Here is a 19,779-nt window from a genome sequence, read left to right as displayed (position 1 = left end):
AACGCCTGCCCACAGGGCACCCGGTCTACCACCGCACCTCTCAGGAATGGCTGCCATGTGACACTGCAGCTGTCCCATCTCACCCTCAGCTCCCGACCTACAAGCGGGAAGTGTGGCAAGGATCCAAGCTCCTCTGGCAAAACACAGAACTCACCCTCTTCCGATACAAACTTCATTTTGGTTTGCCTTAGTTCCATCACACCGCTTACACTACCAATCTCTGAGGCTATAAACCAAGAGGTCAAGGACCATACTTCAAAACCGAATCAGTGGTTTTTGACAATGAGTGCTCTACGCCATTACCCTTATAGGAAAGCAAGTAAACAAAGTATAGAAGTACACGTGTGGCAGAAGCTGAGCTGCTTCTATCCCTGACAGATGTGGGCTCAACCCCAGGTCTGCTGACTACTGCAATGTGCCTTGTGGAGTTAGCTACTCTCTCTAGGCTTCAGTTGCATATTCCAGAAACAAGAACTGAAACCGCCCAGGAAGGTTAAAGACATTAACAGGTACAAAAGTATTTCAGCTAATGCCTGATAAAGCTAATGATGACAAACGTGCAGTGCACAGAAGTCAGATTCCAAGGCCTCACAGCCATGTGTTTTCATGCTACCAGCCCATCAGACCACCCTGGTCCCCTGCAGGCTTGAATTTCACACTTTCTGCATTTTCCGTACATCATCCCTCCAGGTTCCAGACCCAACACTGTTCTCTTCCATTTCTGGGATCCCAACGCATTTACTCTTCGGCTGTCTTTTATCCACTGGTAATTGGGCAACAGAGAGAGCTGAATTTACCTAAGTTCCTTCTACTCTAGTGGAAATTCAAAGGTATAATATTCTCAAACTTTCCACTGAGGAATGAAAAATACACTCAGCACACTCAAAATTTCAGACATTATGAACTTTGAGAATAATCGCTGACAACTAACTTACAGCAAAAGAATACAAATAATTGCTATGTTAACCTGTTTCAAAATCACATATTCATAGAAAATTTGCTTTTTAGTTAACCATATTGTAGAAATGCCACACATATTATCCCTAAAGAAGTGCAAAGGGATCACTCACAACGTGGATGCCATTTAGTTCCTCCAGGAACCAAGGCGGCCCTGTTCTCGACTTGAGCAGCAGCAATGAAGGCAGAGGTGGCACGGCGGTTACACCGAGGCCTGAGCACCAACAGTCCACACCGGGGCGCTGGTTCATCTTCCAACCCAGCTTCCTGCTACTGGCCCCGGTAAGGCAGCAGATGATGATCCAAGCACTCGGGCCCCTGCCGCTCATGTGGGAGACCAGGATGGAGCTCCTGGCTTTGGTCTGGACCAGCCCCCAACTGTTGTGGCCTTGTGTGGGAGTGAACCACTGGATGGAAGATCTCTACCACTCCGCCTTTCAAATAAACAAATCTTCAAAAGAAAGAAACAGAGACACTACCACGTTCCTGTTAGAATGACCACCATCCAAACACTGACATCAAATCCTGGTGAGGAAGTGGAGCACAGGAACTCCCTCTCAGAGGGGCTGGGGTGTAAAAGGACACAGCCACTCTGCAAGAGGCTTCGGCCGGTTCTTACAGAACTACACGTGCTGTTACCACACAACTGGCCCATCGGGCTTCTTTGGTATTTACTCAAACACCAAAGCTGAAACCATGTCCACACACGGCAGTCTAGACAATGGGCTGATATTCAGTGACAGGGGAAAAAAAGGAGCTATCAAGTCATAAAAGGTACAGAGACCTTAAGGGCATATTGAGTGACAGAAGCCTTCGTAAAAGGCTACTTACCCTAATTCCAACTATGTGACAACTGGGAAAAAGCAAAGCTATGGAGACAGTAAACAGATCGGTGGCTGCCAGTGGTTCAGGACAGGAAGGAAGGATGAAAAGTTGGAACTCAGAGGATTTTTAGAAACTATGCTGTATTATACCACAATGATGGATACACGTTATTATACACTTGCCAAAACCCTAATTTAAACTGTGAATTTTAGTTAACAATCGTCATTGTGTCAATATAGGCTTACCACGCTAACAGAAGATGTTAAACAATAGGGGAGGCTAGGGGGAGGTAGGAAAACTCTCTGTACTTTCCTCTCAACTTTTCGGGAACCTAAAACTGCTCCCAAAAATATTAATCAAAAACAAAACAAAACCAAGAAACAAAAACCCAGGCGAGAGAATCAGTGCTTCGGCAGAGAGAGGGCCTCTGTCGTCCACTCCAGCTTCAGGGGACATCTCCTCCAGAGCACCGCACGTGCAGTAGTTACCCGGGAACTGTACATGTGTGGTGACGGGGTGCTTACGTCCTAACCAGTCCATTTTGTGTCTCTGCCACATGGCACACGGTAGAGGTCTGATAAAGCAGGAGTCAGGACAGCTCTGCCAAATAGCTCAGTGTCATAGGGAAAGAAGACGGGTCCTATAAACCCCTCTTACTGAGAGAAGCACAGGACGTCGGGAGCCAGCAGGGAGCTCGGCAGACTTTCCTGGTCTACCTCATTTTATGGGAGAGAAAACCAAGAGCAGTGGGTAGACACTCTGCTACAAACCCCCACCCAGAAGCAGGCAGAGCTTCTGCGATGAAGACTTACCGCTTAGGTTTGAACACGACCTTCTGGCCTCCTTCAAGGATCAGTAAGGCCTTCAGCTGTGTCCCTTTATAACCCACATCAGCCTTAATGATTTTCTTGGTGGCCATGGCGTGCATGATTGCCCCAAGCTCTGGTGTCTCTTCCGGGTACACTTCCCGGGGAACCACCCACTGGGCTGCAATCTCCCAGGGGGACTGCAAGGTGTGGTCCAGCTTGGGTGTCAGCTCCACCCGCAAGCCAGCCATCATTCGGTGAAAAGCCCTCTGGTCCTCCCGGTTGGCGGCTGACGTGTCTAAGTTGTCAATCAGGAAGACTTTGGTGAAGATAAAGATGACGAGGAGAATTGCTAACAGCACGACGCGCTGCTTCAGCTTCATGTTGACCTCGTTTCCCTCTCGCTGACCCCTCTCTCGCCCGCTAGCAAGGAGAGTAGGTGCTGCCGGCTAGCAAGGAGATTCCATGATGGCAATCACACCGGTCCGTCGTTTCTTCATGGAAGCCCCTCCCACAGTTCCTGCAAACCCAAGTGGAAAGCAAAATTTGATCAGAGATTCTGTCCAACCACCCTTGACTCTTTTACAAAGCTCCAATATATGACTTACCCTTTTAAGCCTTGCTAAATTTTAAGCTTGAGAAGATTCAATAATTTAAAACTAACTACTCTGTAGACGGACCCAGCAAGTAAGCATCAGGGACACCAAAAATCTTCCAGCAAATATTCCTATTTTAATTGGGATGCAGAGCAATCTCGGAGCCATTTGGCTGGCTACTCATACACAGTAACCAAAACAACAAGCAAAAGCATATTAAGAGAGAAAGATTAAGATAGGCAGGCATATTGACTAGCTTTCCATTTTACCTTTTAAAACCCACAAAGGACTTCTGAATATCTAAAACCGCTAGTACTTTGTAATTTTCCAGTAATTACCTTCTCCAAATATGTTTTATGACACCTTGTAAGACAGAAGTCCTAAAAATGCCAAAAAGGATGTAGAGGAGAATAACTCCGTCTCCAATCCAAACACCCAGAAACCTTGGACACGTCTATAAACTACTCACGTACTGAAACGCAACACCCTGACGCACATCTCTACTTGACCAGTCCTCTACTAATTATTTTTTAAAATTAAAATCCCTACAAAACACTGATAACCAAATCCGGGTAAATTAGGTAAATGAAAAACATGCCCCTATATCATGTGGTTGTGAGTAGAACGTGACCAGAAGACGAATGAAAGCTGGCCCTACAGCACCACTGCTAGTCTGCAACGGTAAGGTGAACAAGGGCATTACGCCACAGGCCCAAGGCAGCGCTGCTTCCAGGGTGGAAGTGACCACGCTCTGTTAATTCTAGAACTAGAAGATTCCAAACGCAAGATTTTTGCAAGGGTGTCAAAAACATACAATTCGGTCTCATTTGCATGCTGAGGACTTGGCTCCCCACTGCACAGGGCCACTTAAAAACACGTTCACGCTTGCTTTGCTATATGTACAGCATCAAGGTAAGACGAAGATGACAAGAAGATAACAGGGTGCTGCTTCACTCTCCAATTCGTTTAACAACTCAAACCATTAATCGGAGACATAAAACCAACACAGAAGATCGGGCAAACAATTCAGGCTGAGACACTCCCACCCAAACTTGAGACTGCCCCCTTGCTGACAGCTGCAAACATACTAGAATCCAGATTCAGAGCGAAGATGTGTTCCAAGGGCAACAGCTGGCCACAGCGAAGTGCATTCTCGGTGAGTCTACTCTTTTCCTAGCCATTTTCATGAAGGAAGCAGAAGCTGAGAGTTAAACTCAAATTCTAATTATCCCAGCCACCTGCTTTGCTTCATCATCACCTCCCAGGGAGGACAGAACACTGTGAGCGGAAACAGAGACAATTCAAGTGCATTTAATACATAATTGTGATGGTATCAAATTTGGTGTGGAACCCAGTAAAACAGTTCCCTGTGAATACTGATAACGGCACTGTTGCAAGAGTCAATTCAGAAATTTTTGCTAGTCCTAAGCCACAGAATTTTTTCAATTATTCGTCGAACAGTACGCATCTCAGACTGTGGGGCTCAAGGCAGCGGGGAAGTGCAGCCGTAGCAGCACTCACTTCCTGAGCCCCTCCGGTGCACCACAGTTCTGGTTCAAAGGGGTCGGCTTACCAGGCGTCCTTCCGGACTGAAGTCTGGTTAACCCACTAACTCCTAATGACGTTCACTTCCATTAGAATGAAGATAATCCTCTCTCAGGCTATATAAACACATCCTATGCAAACATTTAGCACGAAGGGTGAAGGGTGAAGCTGTGGGTCTGCTTAATCACTACTGCAATAGGAAGTGGTAGCGGCTCCCAAACTCAAACGGTACAGTCCTCAACCCTAGCTTGTGTGCTTCTAAGTTTTGAAATGTCATCACCTTTGGAAGAACATATTCCTCAATCCAGAGCTGCAAACAATCCACTTAGCTGGGCTAAAAGTTGATACTAAAGGAATTCAGGGGCTCAGTCGTTATCTTATTTCACTATTTACCTCTCCCAGCAAGGGCAGGTTGACAACGAGGCGGAAGGAGTTCTGTTTGTGATGAGTCACCACATCCTGGTAAGCGCCAGGCAGACCAGGATCTGGCACTGGTCTTTTACAACTGCCTTTCACCACCACAGCCGTGAGCTGACTTCCACCGCTCATGCCCTCCTATCAGGACAGAGCCCAAACTGACCACTTGGGCCTCCCGGTTCTCCTACCGTCTGGAGGGTGCAGCCACAATCATATTCTGGCCACTCTGGCCACTCAGCCACCACCTCTGGCCACACATTCTTGAGCACAGCACCGCAGCACTGCCCTAAGCAGCTCCAACAGAGGCGGCAGTCCCAGCTTCACCTAAAACGCACCAGCTGAACGCGCTCCGTCCTCCCGAGGGGCAGCTGCCTCCGCCTTTGTCACTACTCCCACTCAGCTCCCTCAAGCTTCCTCTTTGTCTTACCCTTTCTTCTGGTCTCCTTCTGATGCAAGCCTGGTCCTTTCAAGGCCAGCTTCAAGGCCATTCTGGTCTCTCCTCACCCTCCACAGTGACTTCTCCTTCCTTCTGACCGGTGCGTAACTGCATTCTGCCTCGGACGGAACCTCCTGTACGCAGTTCTTCACTCCGCTCTCGGAACGAGGCTCCAGAGAACGATGCCCTTTGTCCCCTCACCTGCAGAACAGGCAAGGACATTCCAGACTCCACGCTCTACTGCTGCCCTCCTCACTTTAGACAAGCAGCCCACTGTATACTCTGAAAACCAATGCAAGACCGCTGTTCACGAAAACCTCACCAGCTCTGCCAGAGGAGTGCGTCTGCTCTGTTTCACCGCCTCCTATAAATGCTTCAAACACGCAGCTCTGTCCAGTTACATGACGGTCATTTATTTTAATGTTTCTGTTACGCGCAACGGCCCATCTCAAAGAACAAATAGATTCAAAGTAGTATCATAACTCAACAAATGTGACATATACACAAGGCAGTGCATTTGTTAACAGTCTCCATGCTAACAGCTGGCATAAACTCTCAGACTGGAGTTCTGGAAAGGAGACCTTTTTAAGGAATTTTCCCACCAAAGCCTGGTTTCACCTCCGCTGCACCAGCCACGTGGGGCCTGCTAGAGAGGCTCATTTACTATTGTTCTTCACACAACAGCATGTGGATGCGCCACCACTCTGCTTGTTTGGTAAGTGTTTCTTAAGGACAAATTTATGACAATAAGGTTGTCTTGGGAGAAGAGAGAGACATGGCACACAAATGAGTGAGGGCCTGGTAGGAAGTTCTCTGTTCTAGAATCTGGCAGATGTTGGAGAACATATGTAGAAAAGCATGCCGGTGCAGAGGTCTCTAAGTCATGTCAACACTCACTATCTTCCTTCCTGTGGGGTCTGACGAGCCACCAGTGAGGTTCTGAGCCCCGTGAGCACAATGTCCTGATTAAGTTGACACCTTAACCAAGTACTGCCACTTCTGAAGTTACAGAGAAGAAATCTCAAACTTTGCTCATAGCTATAGAAAGTTTCAAAGTAAGCAAAAATTTTGTGTCTTTTAATGGTTAAAACAGGTTGTTTGTTTGTTTGTTTTAAAGATGTTATTCATTTGAAAGGCTGCAATGACTGGGGCTGGGCCTGGCCAAAGCCAGGAGCTTCATCTGGGTCTTCCACGTGTGTACAAGGGCCCAAGGACTTGGGCCATCTTCCACTGTTCTCCCAGCATTAGCAGGGAGATGGATCAGAAGTGGGGCAGTCAGATTTCAAACCAGCACCCACGTGGGATGACAGCATTACAGGTGGTGGCTTAACCTGTTATGCCACAACGCCAGTCCCAAAACAGATTCTTAACACGTAAGAACGTGAAATGCCCTGTGGGTGTGAAGCTTCAGTACAAACATTTCATGCAGAGGACCAGCGACAGGAGATTTGCTGCAAAGGCGGTGGGACTTACTAAATGACTGGTGAACAGGGTATATCACAGACATTTCTGTGGAGGAATAGGCATTTAGCCTCGTGTTTAAGATACCCACACTTATATCAGAGTCCTTGGGATTAGATTGGCAGGTCCAGCTTCTGACTCCAGCTTCCTGATGATGCAGACCCTGGGAGGCAGGGCTCATGGAAGTGGGTCCCTGTCACCCACATGGGAGACATGGACTGCGTGCCTGGCTCCTGGCTTCGGTCCTAGTCACCATGGCTATTTGGGCAATGAACCAATGGATGGGACTTCTCTGTGTCGGTCACTCTGTCCCTCAAAAAAAAAAAAAAAAAGTTTATAGAAAAATGGAATTAAAACACAAGCTAGGGGCTGGCATATGGGTAAAGACAATGTCTGCAATGCTGGCATCCCATATGAGCCCCAGTTCAAATCCGGTTGCTCCACTTCTGATCCAGTTCTCTGCTAATAGTCTGGGAAAAGCAGCAGCAGATGACCCAAGCCTGGAGACCCCTATACCCATGTGGGTGACCCAGATAAAGCTCCTGGCTCCTGGCTTCAGTCTGGCCTCGCCCTGGTTGTTGTGGCCATATGGGGAGTGAACCAGTGAATGGAAGCTCTCTCTCTTTCTCTTTTTTCCCTCTTTCTCTATAACTCTGACTTTCAAAGTAAATAAATCTTAAAAGAAAAAAAAAAAAAAAGAGAGAGCGAGCGAGCACTAGGATTATTTTGGTGCAAATGTTTTTGAAATCCAAGCACAGTTTTTCACAATATGCATGCATTTCAAGATTTTTTGCACCAAAAAAAGCTCATCTTTTAATTCCATTTTTCCATCAGTGTTTTGAAGTACCCTCGTATAATCATATTTGTGTACTCAACCTTTCCTGACAAGAAACCATAAGGACCCTTGTCATAAACTTCTTCCTTGGTAATTGCTGGTTTCAGTAAAACTCTGAAGATCTGGCACATGTAAGAAGAGGTGGGACCCGAATTTAATTAATTTTTGTTGTTGTTGACTGTCTACAAAGGCAGATACCAACAATTCCTTCCATCAAGAGCGAGAGTCTAGAATTCCTCCCAGAGTCCAGGCCGGCTCTGCAGCTCGCTTTGAGAAAGAGGGTACTGTGGAAGCAACTGTTTGCCAGTGCTGGGCAAACACCTTAAATCTAGCGGATGCCGATTGTACTCCATTGAGACCCAGCCACCACAGACAGAAGCTGGAGCCACATCATCAAATGAGGAGTGACCTACACGGAGACAGAGGCCTGGCCAGCCTGTCGCTGTTCTGGCCACCCCTTGTTAAGCAAAGCTGTCAAGGGCATTCTGGTTCTAGTTGAGCTATCAGCTGAACACAGCCACACACATGACCCGGGTCTATGCCATGTGGGCAGGAACCACACAGCTGAAATCAGCTGACCTACAGAACTGTAGGAAATAACAGGGGCTGCCATCATGGCTCAGTGGGTTAAGTCACCTGCAATGCCAGCATCCCATATCGCAGTACCAGTTCAAGTCCCAGCTGCTCTGCTTCCGATCCAGTTCCTTGCTATTACACCTAAGAAAGCAGTGGAAGGTGGCCCAACTGCTTGGATCTGGCCACTCACGTGGGAGACCTGCATGGAGTTCATGGCTCTTGCTTCAGCTTGGACCAGCTCTGCTTGTTCCTGCCATTTGGGGAATGAACCAGCTGATAGAAGGGCTCTCATTCTGTCTCTTTCTCTCTGTTGCTCTGCTTCTCAAAATAAATAAATAAATCTTTAAAAAAAGGGGGGGGGGCGGTGCTGTGGTGTAGCAGGTAAAACTGCTGCCGGCATCCCGTATGGGTGCTGGTTCGAGTCCCAGCTGCTCCACTTTTTAATCCAGCTCTCTGCTATGGCCTGGGAAAGCAGAAAATGGCCTAAGTCCTTGGGCCCCTGCACCCACGTGGGAGGCCCAGAAAAAGCTCCTGGCTCCTGGCTACAGATGGGAGCAGCTCCAGCTGTTGCAGCCAATTGGGAAGTGAACCAGTGGATGGAAGACCTCTCTCTCTCTGCCTCTCCTTCTCTGTGTAATTCTTTCAAATAAAAAAATAAATCTTAAAAAAAGAAAAAAATTAACAAATCATTATCTTAGGCTTCTGTATTTTGGGGTCACTTGTAAAGCCCAACATTTTCACATCTATCCTGCCCCTACCGACTCTTTCGGGGGTACCAGGGGGAAGGGTATAGGGTAATAAATTATGTGATTAAAATCAATTCTCTCAGGGAGGGGGGACATTAAGTTAGCTACTAGGTAGAAATAAACGTTGAACTGATGAATCATTAGGTCCTGTTTGTAAGCCGCTATTTTTTTTTTTTTTTTGACAGGCAGAGTGGACAGTGAGAGAGAGAGAGACAGAGAGACAGGTCTTCCTTTTGCCGTTGGTTCACCCTCCAATGGCCGCCACGGCCGGCACGCTACGGTCGGCACACCGCGCTGATCCAAAGGCAGGAGCCAGGTGCTTCTCCTGGTCTCCCATGGGGTGCAGGGCCCAAGCACTTGGGCCATCCTCCACTGCCTTCCTGGGCCACAACAGAGAGCTGGCCTGGAAGAGGGGCAACCGGGACAGAATCCGGTGCCCCGACCGGACTAGAACCTGGTGTGCCGGCGCCACTAGGTGGAGGATTAGCCTATTGAGCCGCTATTAACACCTTCTGTGGGGCAACGTACTCATTGTGAGGGTTATATGGCATTTCTATTTCTTTTCTGCCATCACTGTTGATGTTTAGGAAATGCATAATTAAGAAAGTCACTTAAAAGTAACACAAAAAGGAACAGATTCTTAATTAGGCTTCCACTAAAATCCACTTACATACTTTAGGACCCTATGTGGATCTACACAGTCCTTAAGGCTAGCCTCACGCATTTGCAGGACCGTACACACCCCATTTACAAAGCCTAACCTTTGCATTTCAATCAAAGTCTACACATCAGCAAAAATCGCAGCCCTTTGGCACACCCTTTCACCTCGGGCTAAGTGTGACACACGGCCATTTCTGACTGGCAGGAACAGCAGAGCACGGCGCTGCATTGTCATCAGCCGACAGGTGCGCACAGCCCTCGCCTCCCACAAGTCACTGTGGTCTCTCCTGATGGTTAGCGGTCGTGACTGTCAGTAAAATCAAGAGCATTCAGAAACCTTCCCACTTACCCTTGTGCCCTGCCATCCAGGAAGTCAAAACCATTATCTTGAACAGCAGCAAGTGTTACTGCCTGCACAAATGCACACATCACCCAGAAAAGGCCCACTCCTGCTCGGCCGCCTGCTGCTGCCACAGCGGCACATTATTCTCCCTTTTCACCTTCAAATGGGGGTCTTCAACTAAAAATAAAAACTAATTCCCATAATCCCATTAAAGAGCACCTACAGACACTGCTCCTTTCTCTGCTGCAGAAACAGCTTCTCGGTGCACCCTCTTATACTAAACACAGGCTCTCCCTCGCAGGAGTTAGGAGCTCCGGATTCACTACGCCTGGGCCTGAATGCCTGCCTTACCACCCAGTAAGGGACTTGCAAAGGATTCCTCGCCTCCAAGCTCTCTGCGCCTCAGTCTCTGCCTTAGAGAAATGAAACAAGAACGCTAACGCACAGGGTTGTTGAAAATGAACGAGTGCTCCACGCAGGACACTCACGTCAGGGACTGGACAACCCACACACGGTCAGTACAATCGCTTGTTGGTCATTATCGCCATGTCAAACACCAAAAGGGGACCTACCGAGCAGAGAGAGAATGACACAGAAGACAACGCTCACTGGAGTCAGTATCCCGGAATACTGTCTTCTCAGTCACATACCCAGGGCTAAATACACACACTGCAGTACTAAGCTTGCCAGCAGGGAGTAGTTCTGTATCCCCGAGCCACAGCCTTTTCTAAATCAGACTGGAAAAGCAGAGATTTGAGTATCATGTGACACCAAAGACTGAGGCCATGTCACCAATCTGACCAACCTACTTCTCTTCTCCGCAAAAGTATGTTCTGCCACTTCCAATGTAATTGAAACAGATGGGAAAGATAAACTTACTTTTTTTTTTCTTAAGGCTGAAATAATACAACTTTCCCAACAGTCTCCAGTTTGAAAAATTAGTTCTGGGTCCAGCACTGTGATACAGCAGGTAAAGCTGCCACCTGCAACACAGGCATCCCATATGGGTAGTTCTGGCTGCTCCACTTCCAATCCAGTTCCCTGCAGATGTGCCTGGGAAAGCAGTGGAAGATGGCCCAAGTCCCTGGGCCCCCGTACCCACATGGGAGACCTGGGAGAAGTTCTAGACTCCTGGCTCAGCCTGGCCCACACCCTTCCTTTATAGCCATTTGGGGAGTGAACTAGCAGATGGAAGACATCTCTCTTTGTGTCTCTCCTTTTCTCTTTGCAACTCTGCATTTCAAATAAACAAACAAGTCAAAAAAACAAAGAGGCCAGCACCGTGGCTCACTTGGTTAATCCTCCGCCTGTGGCGCCATCATCCCATACAGGTGCCAGGTTCTAGTCCTGGTTGCTCCTCTTCCAGTCCAGCTCTCTGCTGTGGCCCGGGAAGGCAGTGGAGGGTGGCCCAAGTGCTTGGGTCCTTGCACCCATGTGGGAGACCAGGAAGGGTACCTGGCTCCTGGCTTTGGATCAGCATAGTGCCAGCCATAGCGGCCATTTGGGGGGTGAACCAACAGAAGGAAGATCTTTCTCTCTGTCTCTCTCTCACTGTTTAACTCTGTCTAATAAAGAGAGAGAGAGAAAGAAAGATTAGTTTTTTTTTTTTTTTTTGCTAAATGCATATTCACTTCTTTTTTATCTTTTTTTTAAGATTTATTTTATTTATTTGAAAGACAAGAGTTACAGAGAGAGGGAGAGGGAGAGGGGGAGAGAGAGAGACAGAGACAGAGAGAGAGAGAGGTCTTCCATCTGTTGGTTCACTCTCCAAATGGCCGGAGTTGAGCTGATCCCAAGCCAGGAGCTTCTTCAGGGTCTCCCACATGGATTCAGGGGCCCAAGAACTTGAGCCATCTTCTACCGCTTTCCCAGGCCATCAGCACAGAGCTGTACTGGCAGTAGAGCAGCCAGGACTCAAACTGGTGCCCATATGGGATGCTGGTGCCATAAGCAGATACTTAATCTACTACATCACAGAACCGGCCCAGTTCATTGTTTTCAAGACGACAACTTGGTATGTCCTCAAGAACTAAGAAAAGCCTTAAGAGCACCTTAAAGTTACAGGTATAGAAAATCAAATTGCCATATAGCCCAAATTAGTCCTAGTGTTAAATTTCCCTTACTGATTCCATTTTCACTTAAACTTTTATTCCTATGGTATCTGTAACTCAGATTCCCTATGTGAACTCTTCTAACAGTTCCCTGTGAAGGAAGCCAACTAAAATAATCACTAGACATTAATGGAACCTTAATGTAGCCTTTCTTCCTGTGTGTGAGCAAAAATGAAATCGGCAAAAGTATCCCTTCTTTGAAAATGACTGCATTTCTGCAACCTGTCCTATTTAAACTTTGATTTAAGGCAACCCTTTCAACCCCCTCCTTGAAAAAGGAGAGGGAAAACATTCTAGCATATAACCACTAGCAGGATTTGTTCTTAAAAAAAAAAAAAAAAAAAAAAAGAACACAGGCAGTGTTCCCTGACCTACACTTTGCGGAAATGCATACGAATCTGCATGAATCTAACGAAGATTCCCAAGTTCCAGGTACTCCACCCCTCAACCGTCAGTATGGAAGCACTACTTCATGCCCCCATCACACAGAAATATGAAACTTCAGATAACTGACATTTGCCTTCAGCTCTTCATACACGTTGCATCTTTACTGTCCAATTCACGGTAGTTCTTAGAGTGGCATGTAAGTTTTATGTAACAACAGCTCTGTACGTTTGTACCCTTATGTTCCAGGATGCGTCAAGCTGACGGCCCACAGGAAATCACTCTCAGAAATAACAGGACCTCAAACAGGCCTGTGCTGAAACCCCAGCCGAGGGGCTCCAGCCACGGCCCTGTGTTACAGTATGAACACACACACACGGAGCGCCATGCCTGCCTCTCCTACTACGCTGAGAGTTCTCAGGACAGGGAACACGTGTTGCTCTTACCTCCAACTACTGTAGTGCCGTGTTGGGCATGTGAGAGACACGTGATACATGTCTGCTGAGTAAAAACATTGAAGAACAAGGGAGAGAGATCTCGATGGTTCTTGAACTGGCAACTCCTTGGCTTAAAGACGGCTTCTCTTACAGACAGGGGAAATAAGCCCTGCGGCAAGTTCAGATAGTTATCGCACAGTGAAAACTGCAGAAATATCGACTACAGATCCCGACTTAACACACCGGATTTTAATCCATGGTCTCCTGGATATCCTGCTTCCACATGTCAAGGCCACTGCTATTGCTAGCCTGGTTCACGGTTTTGGCTGAGTCCGGGAGTAAAGACAATCTGGAAACACAAGAGGAAAAATGGAGATGCTCCAAGACACTGCCCCAGAATGAGACAAGACAGAGCCGGAACCAGATCGTCAAGGATGACTGGCAATGTTTTCTGAAACAAGAACCAGCACTAGTACACCCACGGTATTTTCTTTTACCTACAGGAACACAAATGCACTTGTATAACATGCATGTTCACTATCTGTAAGAAACAAGAAATGAACCAAAAACCCTTCGGGGAGCTGAAACAGTGGCTACCAAGGTCACGCACTAATCCCCAGAGAAGAGCTGGCAGAACCTAAGTCTAGTCAGTTAGCTGTTCCACACTCAATTCCAGAACAGGGTGATGAAGCTGAGCGTTTACAGAGGACAGCAGCCGACAGTAACAGCACGACGGCGTAGCCTTCCTACCACGGAGCGAGCGGAGAGACAGACTGCACATCAAAGGCAGGTTCAACAATTCCAAAAGCACGGGGCGAACAGCCTACATTTTCAATCACCTCAAAACCGCACTGGACCACTGGCAGTGAGGGATACCAATAACCACATCCTTTTATTGTTTAAAAGGAAACAAACTATATATATATATATATATATATATATATATATATATATATATAAATTCATTATAAAATTCTTTCCACAAAAAGGTATGGCTAAAATAGGAATTTTCACGTGTAACTCTGTATTTGCCAGCACCACTAGATGTATGAGACAGTGCCATACCCACAAAGCAGAGCTGACAGCACGGAGGGGTGGACTTCACTGCCTTCCCTGAACTTGGGGCTGTCCTCCTTACACATTTCGTCACTTCATATTCCTTGACCTCCTTCTGCAACGTACCTAAGTTAGCACCCTCGCCTCTAAGGGGGGTGTGACCTCAAACATGCACCAAAGCTTGAGGTCTCTCTTCTGCATCAGCCCCACTTTTCATCTCGTGCTGGGGTGACTGATGCGCCTCCAAGACTCAAGGCCAGACACAGCCCTTGCTGCTTTTGGTTTTGGTGAGAGAGACAAGATCGGGGGTGAGATCTCTGTGTCAGTCTCTTTGGGGCAGCCCTGGTAGTCCTGCTGACACCGGAAGTTGGCCAGAGGCTGGCTTCAACTGCACGCAGTCCTCTTCCGTACCTGAGGCCCATGCTAAAGAAGTCAGCAGTCCCTGGGGTTGCACGCGCAGCCAAGGCCGGAAGAGAGGGAGGCTTCTATTTAGGTGTAGACGGAGAAGCTGCTGGAGGACTTCGGAGGGATAACGCCTGTCTCCCACCCCTAGTGTCAGGGACGGGGACAGTCAGGGTCAGTACTCCTGGCACAGGTGTTACCAAGGACACCAAATTTTTCAGTTAATACAGAAACACTGCCTACCAGTCCAACTGTTCCGCTAGCATAGCCAGAGCAGACGGAGAAGCAAGGCCAGGACGCACCTGGCCCGGGCCTGTGGAGGCTGCTCCCAGGCCGCAGGTGGCTACACCACCATCCGATCCCAGAACTGGATCCCAAGGCAGCTCCAGCAAATAAACGATGCCCTTCACAGAACACTTCAACATGAATGGGAATATTTTTCTTGGCTTTTATTTTCTTGTGACAAAGAGGAACGAAACAGTTCACGGGTACATGTACTAGAATACTTTTGCTTTCCTCATACTGTTTTCCTTCCTTCATTCCGCCAGCAAATATTTCCTGCACGCCTACTATGCACTAGGCACTGTTAAGTGCAGAGAGAAAAGTACACCGATTACAACTACTGGGCCTCATTGTAACTGTACTCTCCACCTCCATCCGTGAAACCACCGGGCACCTGGGCTCAGGGACCTGACATCCGCTTCGGAAGATTATCTCCTTTCTTGTTTGCCTCTAGGACCACAGATGGCACAGAGCAGCCTCCTGTTTCTATTATAAGAGCGTAGCAATCACCAAGTGACCACGACTGTGGTTAGCTATTTTAAAAAGTTCGCAATTCAGGAGTCGCAGGATCCGGCTTCAGGGTTCACACCACTGAAATGATAGCCACACCATGTAAGTCAAACTTCAGTCTGCCCGGACAGTGAAGGAAACAAGGAAAATTTCCCTCATGAATTCAAAATTCAGAGCCGTGCCAAAGAGCTGGAATCTACGCATGGAAGTCAAAAGAATGGACTAAAAGGCAAGGACTTAGCAACTTCACATGGAGAATCCTATGATATAAAGTATTATGGAAAAGGAAATACATCAACAGGGGTGTGTTTGTCCCCAGGAAGAAAAGCAGGGCCCGTGTTCTCCTTCCTTTAACAAAATGTGGCTAGGGTTCTTGGCAAATCCGTGTGTGACATTTTCATCAGGCAACAGAGATGGAAAGCCGCCAGCCCCACCAGATCCTGGTCATCTCTCACTATCACCCGTATCTACCACCGCACTTTATTGTGGTGAGACTGATTACTGGCCGTGCCCTTGGACTCTCCTTTGATAAGCAACTTCCAATGTGGAAGGGCCTCCTGTCCACACACTTCACTGGGCGGTTCCAGAAGTCACACTTCCACATCTTCAGAAACTTAGAAAAGTTACTGACGAAATACAAAACATTAACTTTAAATCGATCTTAGGAGGGCTCTGAGTGCAGGCATATGATTTAGCACTTCAACATCTGCACCTCAGCTTCTCAGCCGTGTTAGGATATGGGCATTCTACATCACAGTACCTGGTTTGAGTCTCGGCTCCTCCCCTTCAGATCCAGCTTCCTGCTAAGGCACACCTCGGAGGGCAGCAGGTGACAGCTCAAGGGCTGGGGTCCCTGCCACCCACCTGGGAGACCCAGCACAGGATCCCAGCTCCCGACTGCCACCTGGCCCGTGGGGTCCCTGCCACCCACCTGGGAGACCCAGCACAGGATCCCAGCTCCCGACTGCCACCTGGCCCGTGGGGTCCCTGCCACCCACCTGGGAGACCCAGCACAGGATCCCAGCTCCCGACTGCCACCTGGCCCGTGGGGTCCCTGCCACCCACCTGGGAGACCCAGCACAGGATCCCAGCTCCCGACTGCCACCTGGCCCGTGGGGTCCCTGCCACCCACCTGGGAGACCCAGCACAGGATCCCAGCTCCCGACTGCCACCTGGCCCGTGGGGACCCTGCCACCCACCTGGGAGACCCAGCACAGAATCCCAGCTCCCGACTGCCACCTGGCCCGTGGGGTCCCTGCCACCCACCTGGGAGACCCAGCACAGGATCCCAGCTCCCGACTGCCACCTGGCCCGGCGATGTTTCCAATACACGTGCACGCTGGGATCTGGAGCCCAACTTTGAAGAAATCACCCTGGGGTCAAACGGACCCATGGTTTTCAACCCAAGGATTTTAGGCCATGGTTAATAATCGGCAATCGTAACTTCGCCAGGTTCCAGATGTATAGAAAGTCCTACAGTGGAAAAGCTAACAAGGCGCCCCACACGGCGACTTTCCAAGGTGAGCAATCAAACCTGCAGGAGCAGGCCGGCTGGGCGGGGGTGACACTGACACGGGGCCCCAGACCCAAGTCGCGGCATCAGGCGTCGCCTTTTCCAAAATCATCAACTCCCGGCCCACCCCGGTCACGGAGATCTGGACTACATCCCACAGCCATGCCCAGACCCTGGCGCCCCCTCGCCTGCTACCCGGGGAGCCCGGCCGCTGAGAGCGCGTCTCCTATCAGCCCGTGCGATCAAGGACGCGGCGTGACAGGCGCTCCCACTAATCACTCGCGGCCACGCTCCTGCCCGCTCGCTCGCGATCGCGGGGCCGCACACCCGGAAATGGAAGCTCCAGGCGCGGCCCCACTCCGGACGACCCCAGCATTTCCTCAAGCGGCGCCCACCGCGGGCTCCCGCCTCGGGCCTGCAGGTCACTCGCGCCTCCCGGCCACGAGGCGGGCCCCGCGGGGGGACCCGCGAGCGCGCGCTCCTCGAGCCACCGCAGCCGGCGCCCGGCCGGACACAGGGGGCGGCTCCGAGGCCGGACGCCTCCGGGCACCGCGCTCCGGCGCCCCAGCGGCTCCCCCACAACGACCTCCGGCGGGCCGGGGAGGCGGCGTCCGCGTCAGCCGCAACCCCCGGCAGGCACGCGCCGCACCGGCCGCCCCGTGAAGGGACCCGCCAGCGGCCACTCGCGGGAGACCGCTCAGGGCAGCGGCGCCCGGCCGGCCCCTCGGGGAGGCGCCCCGCCCGGGTCGCGCCACGCACCGCGCCCGCCCGCACTTTCCCGCCCGCCCGCCCGCCGCGCCGGGGGTCCCGCGCCCTCCGCCGCCCCCCCATGCCGCTCACCTGTCGGGCCCTAGGCTCGCTCCATGGCCGCCCGCACGGTGCGGTGCGGCGCGGCCCCGGCCGCCCCCGCCGCCTCCGGGGAGGGGCAGCCCCACGCCGCGCTCACCGCCCCCAGCCGCCGCCGCCGCCGCCACTGCGGCTCCCGCCCACCCCCGGTCCGGCCATTCCCTGGCCACCTCTCCCCGCGCAGAGCCGGCCGTCCCACACCCACCCCCCCGCCTCCGCAGGCCGCGGCTGTTGGTACGGTCCTAGCGTAACGCCTTCCCCGGGACCAATCCAAAGGCTCGCTCGGCGCGGCCCCGCCCGGGCCCCGCCCCACTGTGGGCGGGCCCTACCGGACTCGCTCCAGACGGCCCCCTTAACCCCTTTGGTTCCGGCCGGCCCCGCTTAACTCTATCGGCGCCGGTTCTTATTTCCACTCCTGCCTGCCTACTGCGCTGCTCCATCCCGTTGCCATAAACCGGCCTCTGGCTTCTTCTCCCTTGCCTTCGCTTGTTTCTTTGCTGCTTTTGTTGGACAGAGAAGCAGCCAGGCAGCAGGACTGGCGCTTTGCAATGCAATCCAGGTCAAGGGCTAGTTGTGATATGGAAGGTCCTCCCTAAGTTATCCTGACTCCTGCTTGGAGAGAGTGGATCCCCGCCTTGCCCCAAACTGGCCAGCGTTCCCAGTACGGAGCCAAAGCGCTCCTGCTCCGGACCAGAGCGCAGCTCCCTGCCGCTACGTTCAGAGAATGGAAAGCTCAGATGCCCAGCACCCAGCAGGCTCCTGGTAACCGAGGAAAGCGCCTCCCTGCCCTTGGCTTGCTCACTTTTTACCCTGGCTAGAGTTTAACAAATGCACCGTGCATTCATTCTCCCTATACTAAGCTGGGACTTAGCTGCCCTGCCCCTGAAATGGACAGCAGGCTGCCCGAGGAGCTAAGACAAGCGATGGGGAAAGGTTGACACCTTAAGGACCCAGCTGACCGTCTCCAGGACACCTGGTCCATTTCAACAGCAAAGGGTGGCAGGCCACGTGGCCAGCCCAGTAAGGTCAGAGGTCATCGTGGGACTCCATACACTGGTGAGGGTTAAATTCGGAAAGGTATGGGAAAGCCCTCCCAGATGGGAGGCTGGGTGTCAGCGGTTGCTATCCGAGTGTGTATTCAGTGAGCGCTTACTTTCAGGAGATCCTGGAGGAATTCTTGGGCTAGACACCCACCCAGAGCAGCCTGGCTAGGAGGCAGAGCTAATCCCCGCAGGAAGCATTAGTCACCGAATGCAGGAGGCCTCTGCCAGACTTGCACTGATGTCGTTGAGCCGGTTTGAGGGTCGCTGTGAGAGTACAGGATCTGGGATTCCTGGGGAAGCGAGCCGGACTGGGATGGTGTGAGAATCTGCACACAGGGGCGGTGGTGGGGTGCGGTCGGCTAATCTCCCTGAGGCTTCTTCTCTGCGGCAATGGACCGCAAAGCACCCATGGGCGCCCCCTCTAAGGGGCTTTCTTCCAAAGGACTCCTTTCTACCCTGGAACCCGACCGTGAGGGTGGACGCTCCATGTGTCATTGCTAGGGAAAAGGCCGGCTCGTTCTGCAGCCTCGGCTTCCGGAACAGAGGATCCCCCTGTGTTGAAGGGCTTTGGGGCCGGCGCTGTGGTGTAGTGGGCTAAGTCTCCATCTGCGGTGCCAGCATTCCATATGGACCCTGGTTCGAGTCCTGGCTGTTCCACTTCCCATCCAGCTCTCTGCTATGGTCTGGGAAAGCAGTGGAAGATGGCCTGGGTCCTTGGGCCCCTGCATCCACGTGGGAGACCTGGAAGAAGCGCCTGGCTCCTGGCTTTGGATAGGCTTAGCTCCAGCCATTACTGCCATTTGGGGAGTGAACCAGCAGATGCAAAACATTTTCTATTTCACAAGTAAATAAAAAAATTCTTAAAAAAAAAAAAAAAAAAAGACTTTCACAGAAGGGAGTGTGTGGCCTTTCTGGGCAAACCAACCCTGTGTTAAATTTCACATTCATGGGACACACACTTCTTCTTCCCCTGCCTTCAAAAAAGGCAAGGC

At 50.6% G+C, this 19,779-nt stretch overlaps 1 protein-coding gene and 1 long non-coding RNA gene across 5 annotated transcripts in view; one reads left to right on the top strand and one right to left on the bottom strand.

The window, feature by feature from the left end:
* FAM20B (FAM20B glycosaminoglycan xylosylkinase) overlaps positions 1-17,927 on the bottom strand; it is a 47,314-nt gene extending 29,387 nt beyond the window's left edge. The window contains exons 1-3 of one of the 4 annotated variants that reach the window (XM_051858239.2): positions 17,739-17,870; positions 5,574-5,783; positions 2,595-3,108 (exon numbers count right to left, since the gene is read on the bottom strand). In XM_051858239.2, the coding sequence (XP_051714199.1) occupies positions 2,595-2,971 (377 nt within the window). In that variant the 5' untranslated portion in view covers positions 2,972-3,108; positions 5,574-5,783; positions 17,739-17,870. Of the gene's footprint in view, positions 1-2,594; positions 3,109-5,573; positions 5,784-7,134; positions 7,350-17,738 lie in introns of all 4 variants that reach the window. The other 3 variants (XM_070077195.1, XM_051858238.2, XM_070077196.1) reach the window with 3 other exon arrangements.
* LOC138850470 (uncharacterized) lies at positions 5,780-14,083 on the top strand. The gene is made up of 3 exons (XR_011390259.1): positions 5,780-6,297; positions 10,505-10,717; positions 12,948-14,083. It is a non-coding gene; the product is annotated as an uncharacterized lncRNA (long non-coding RNA).
* Positions 17,928-19,779: the final 1,852 nt, after the last annotated feature.

The sequence above is a fragment of the Oryctolagus cuniculus genome, chromosome 7 (assembly GCF_964237555.1).
Source record: "Oryctolagus cuniculus chromosome 7, mOryCun1.1, whole genome shotgun sequence".
NCBI lineage: Eukaryota > Metazoa > Chordata > Mammalia > Lagomorpha > Leporidae > Oryctolagus > Oryctolagus cuniculus.
Note: the sequence above shows the minus strand (reverse complement) of the source record. Positions and strands in the feature narration are given on the sequence as shown.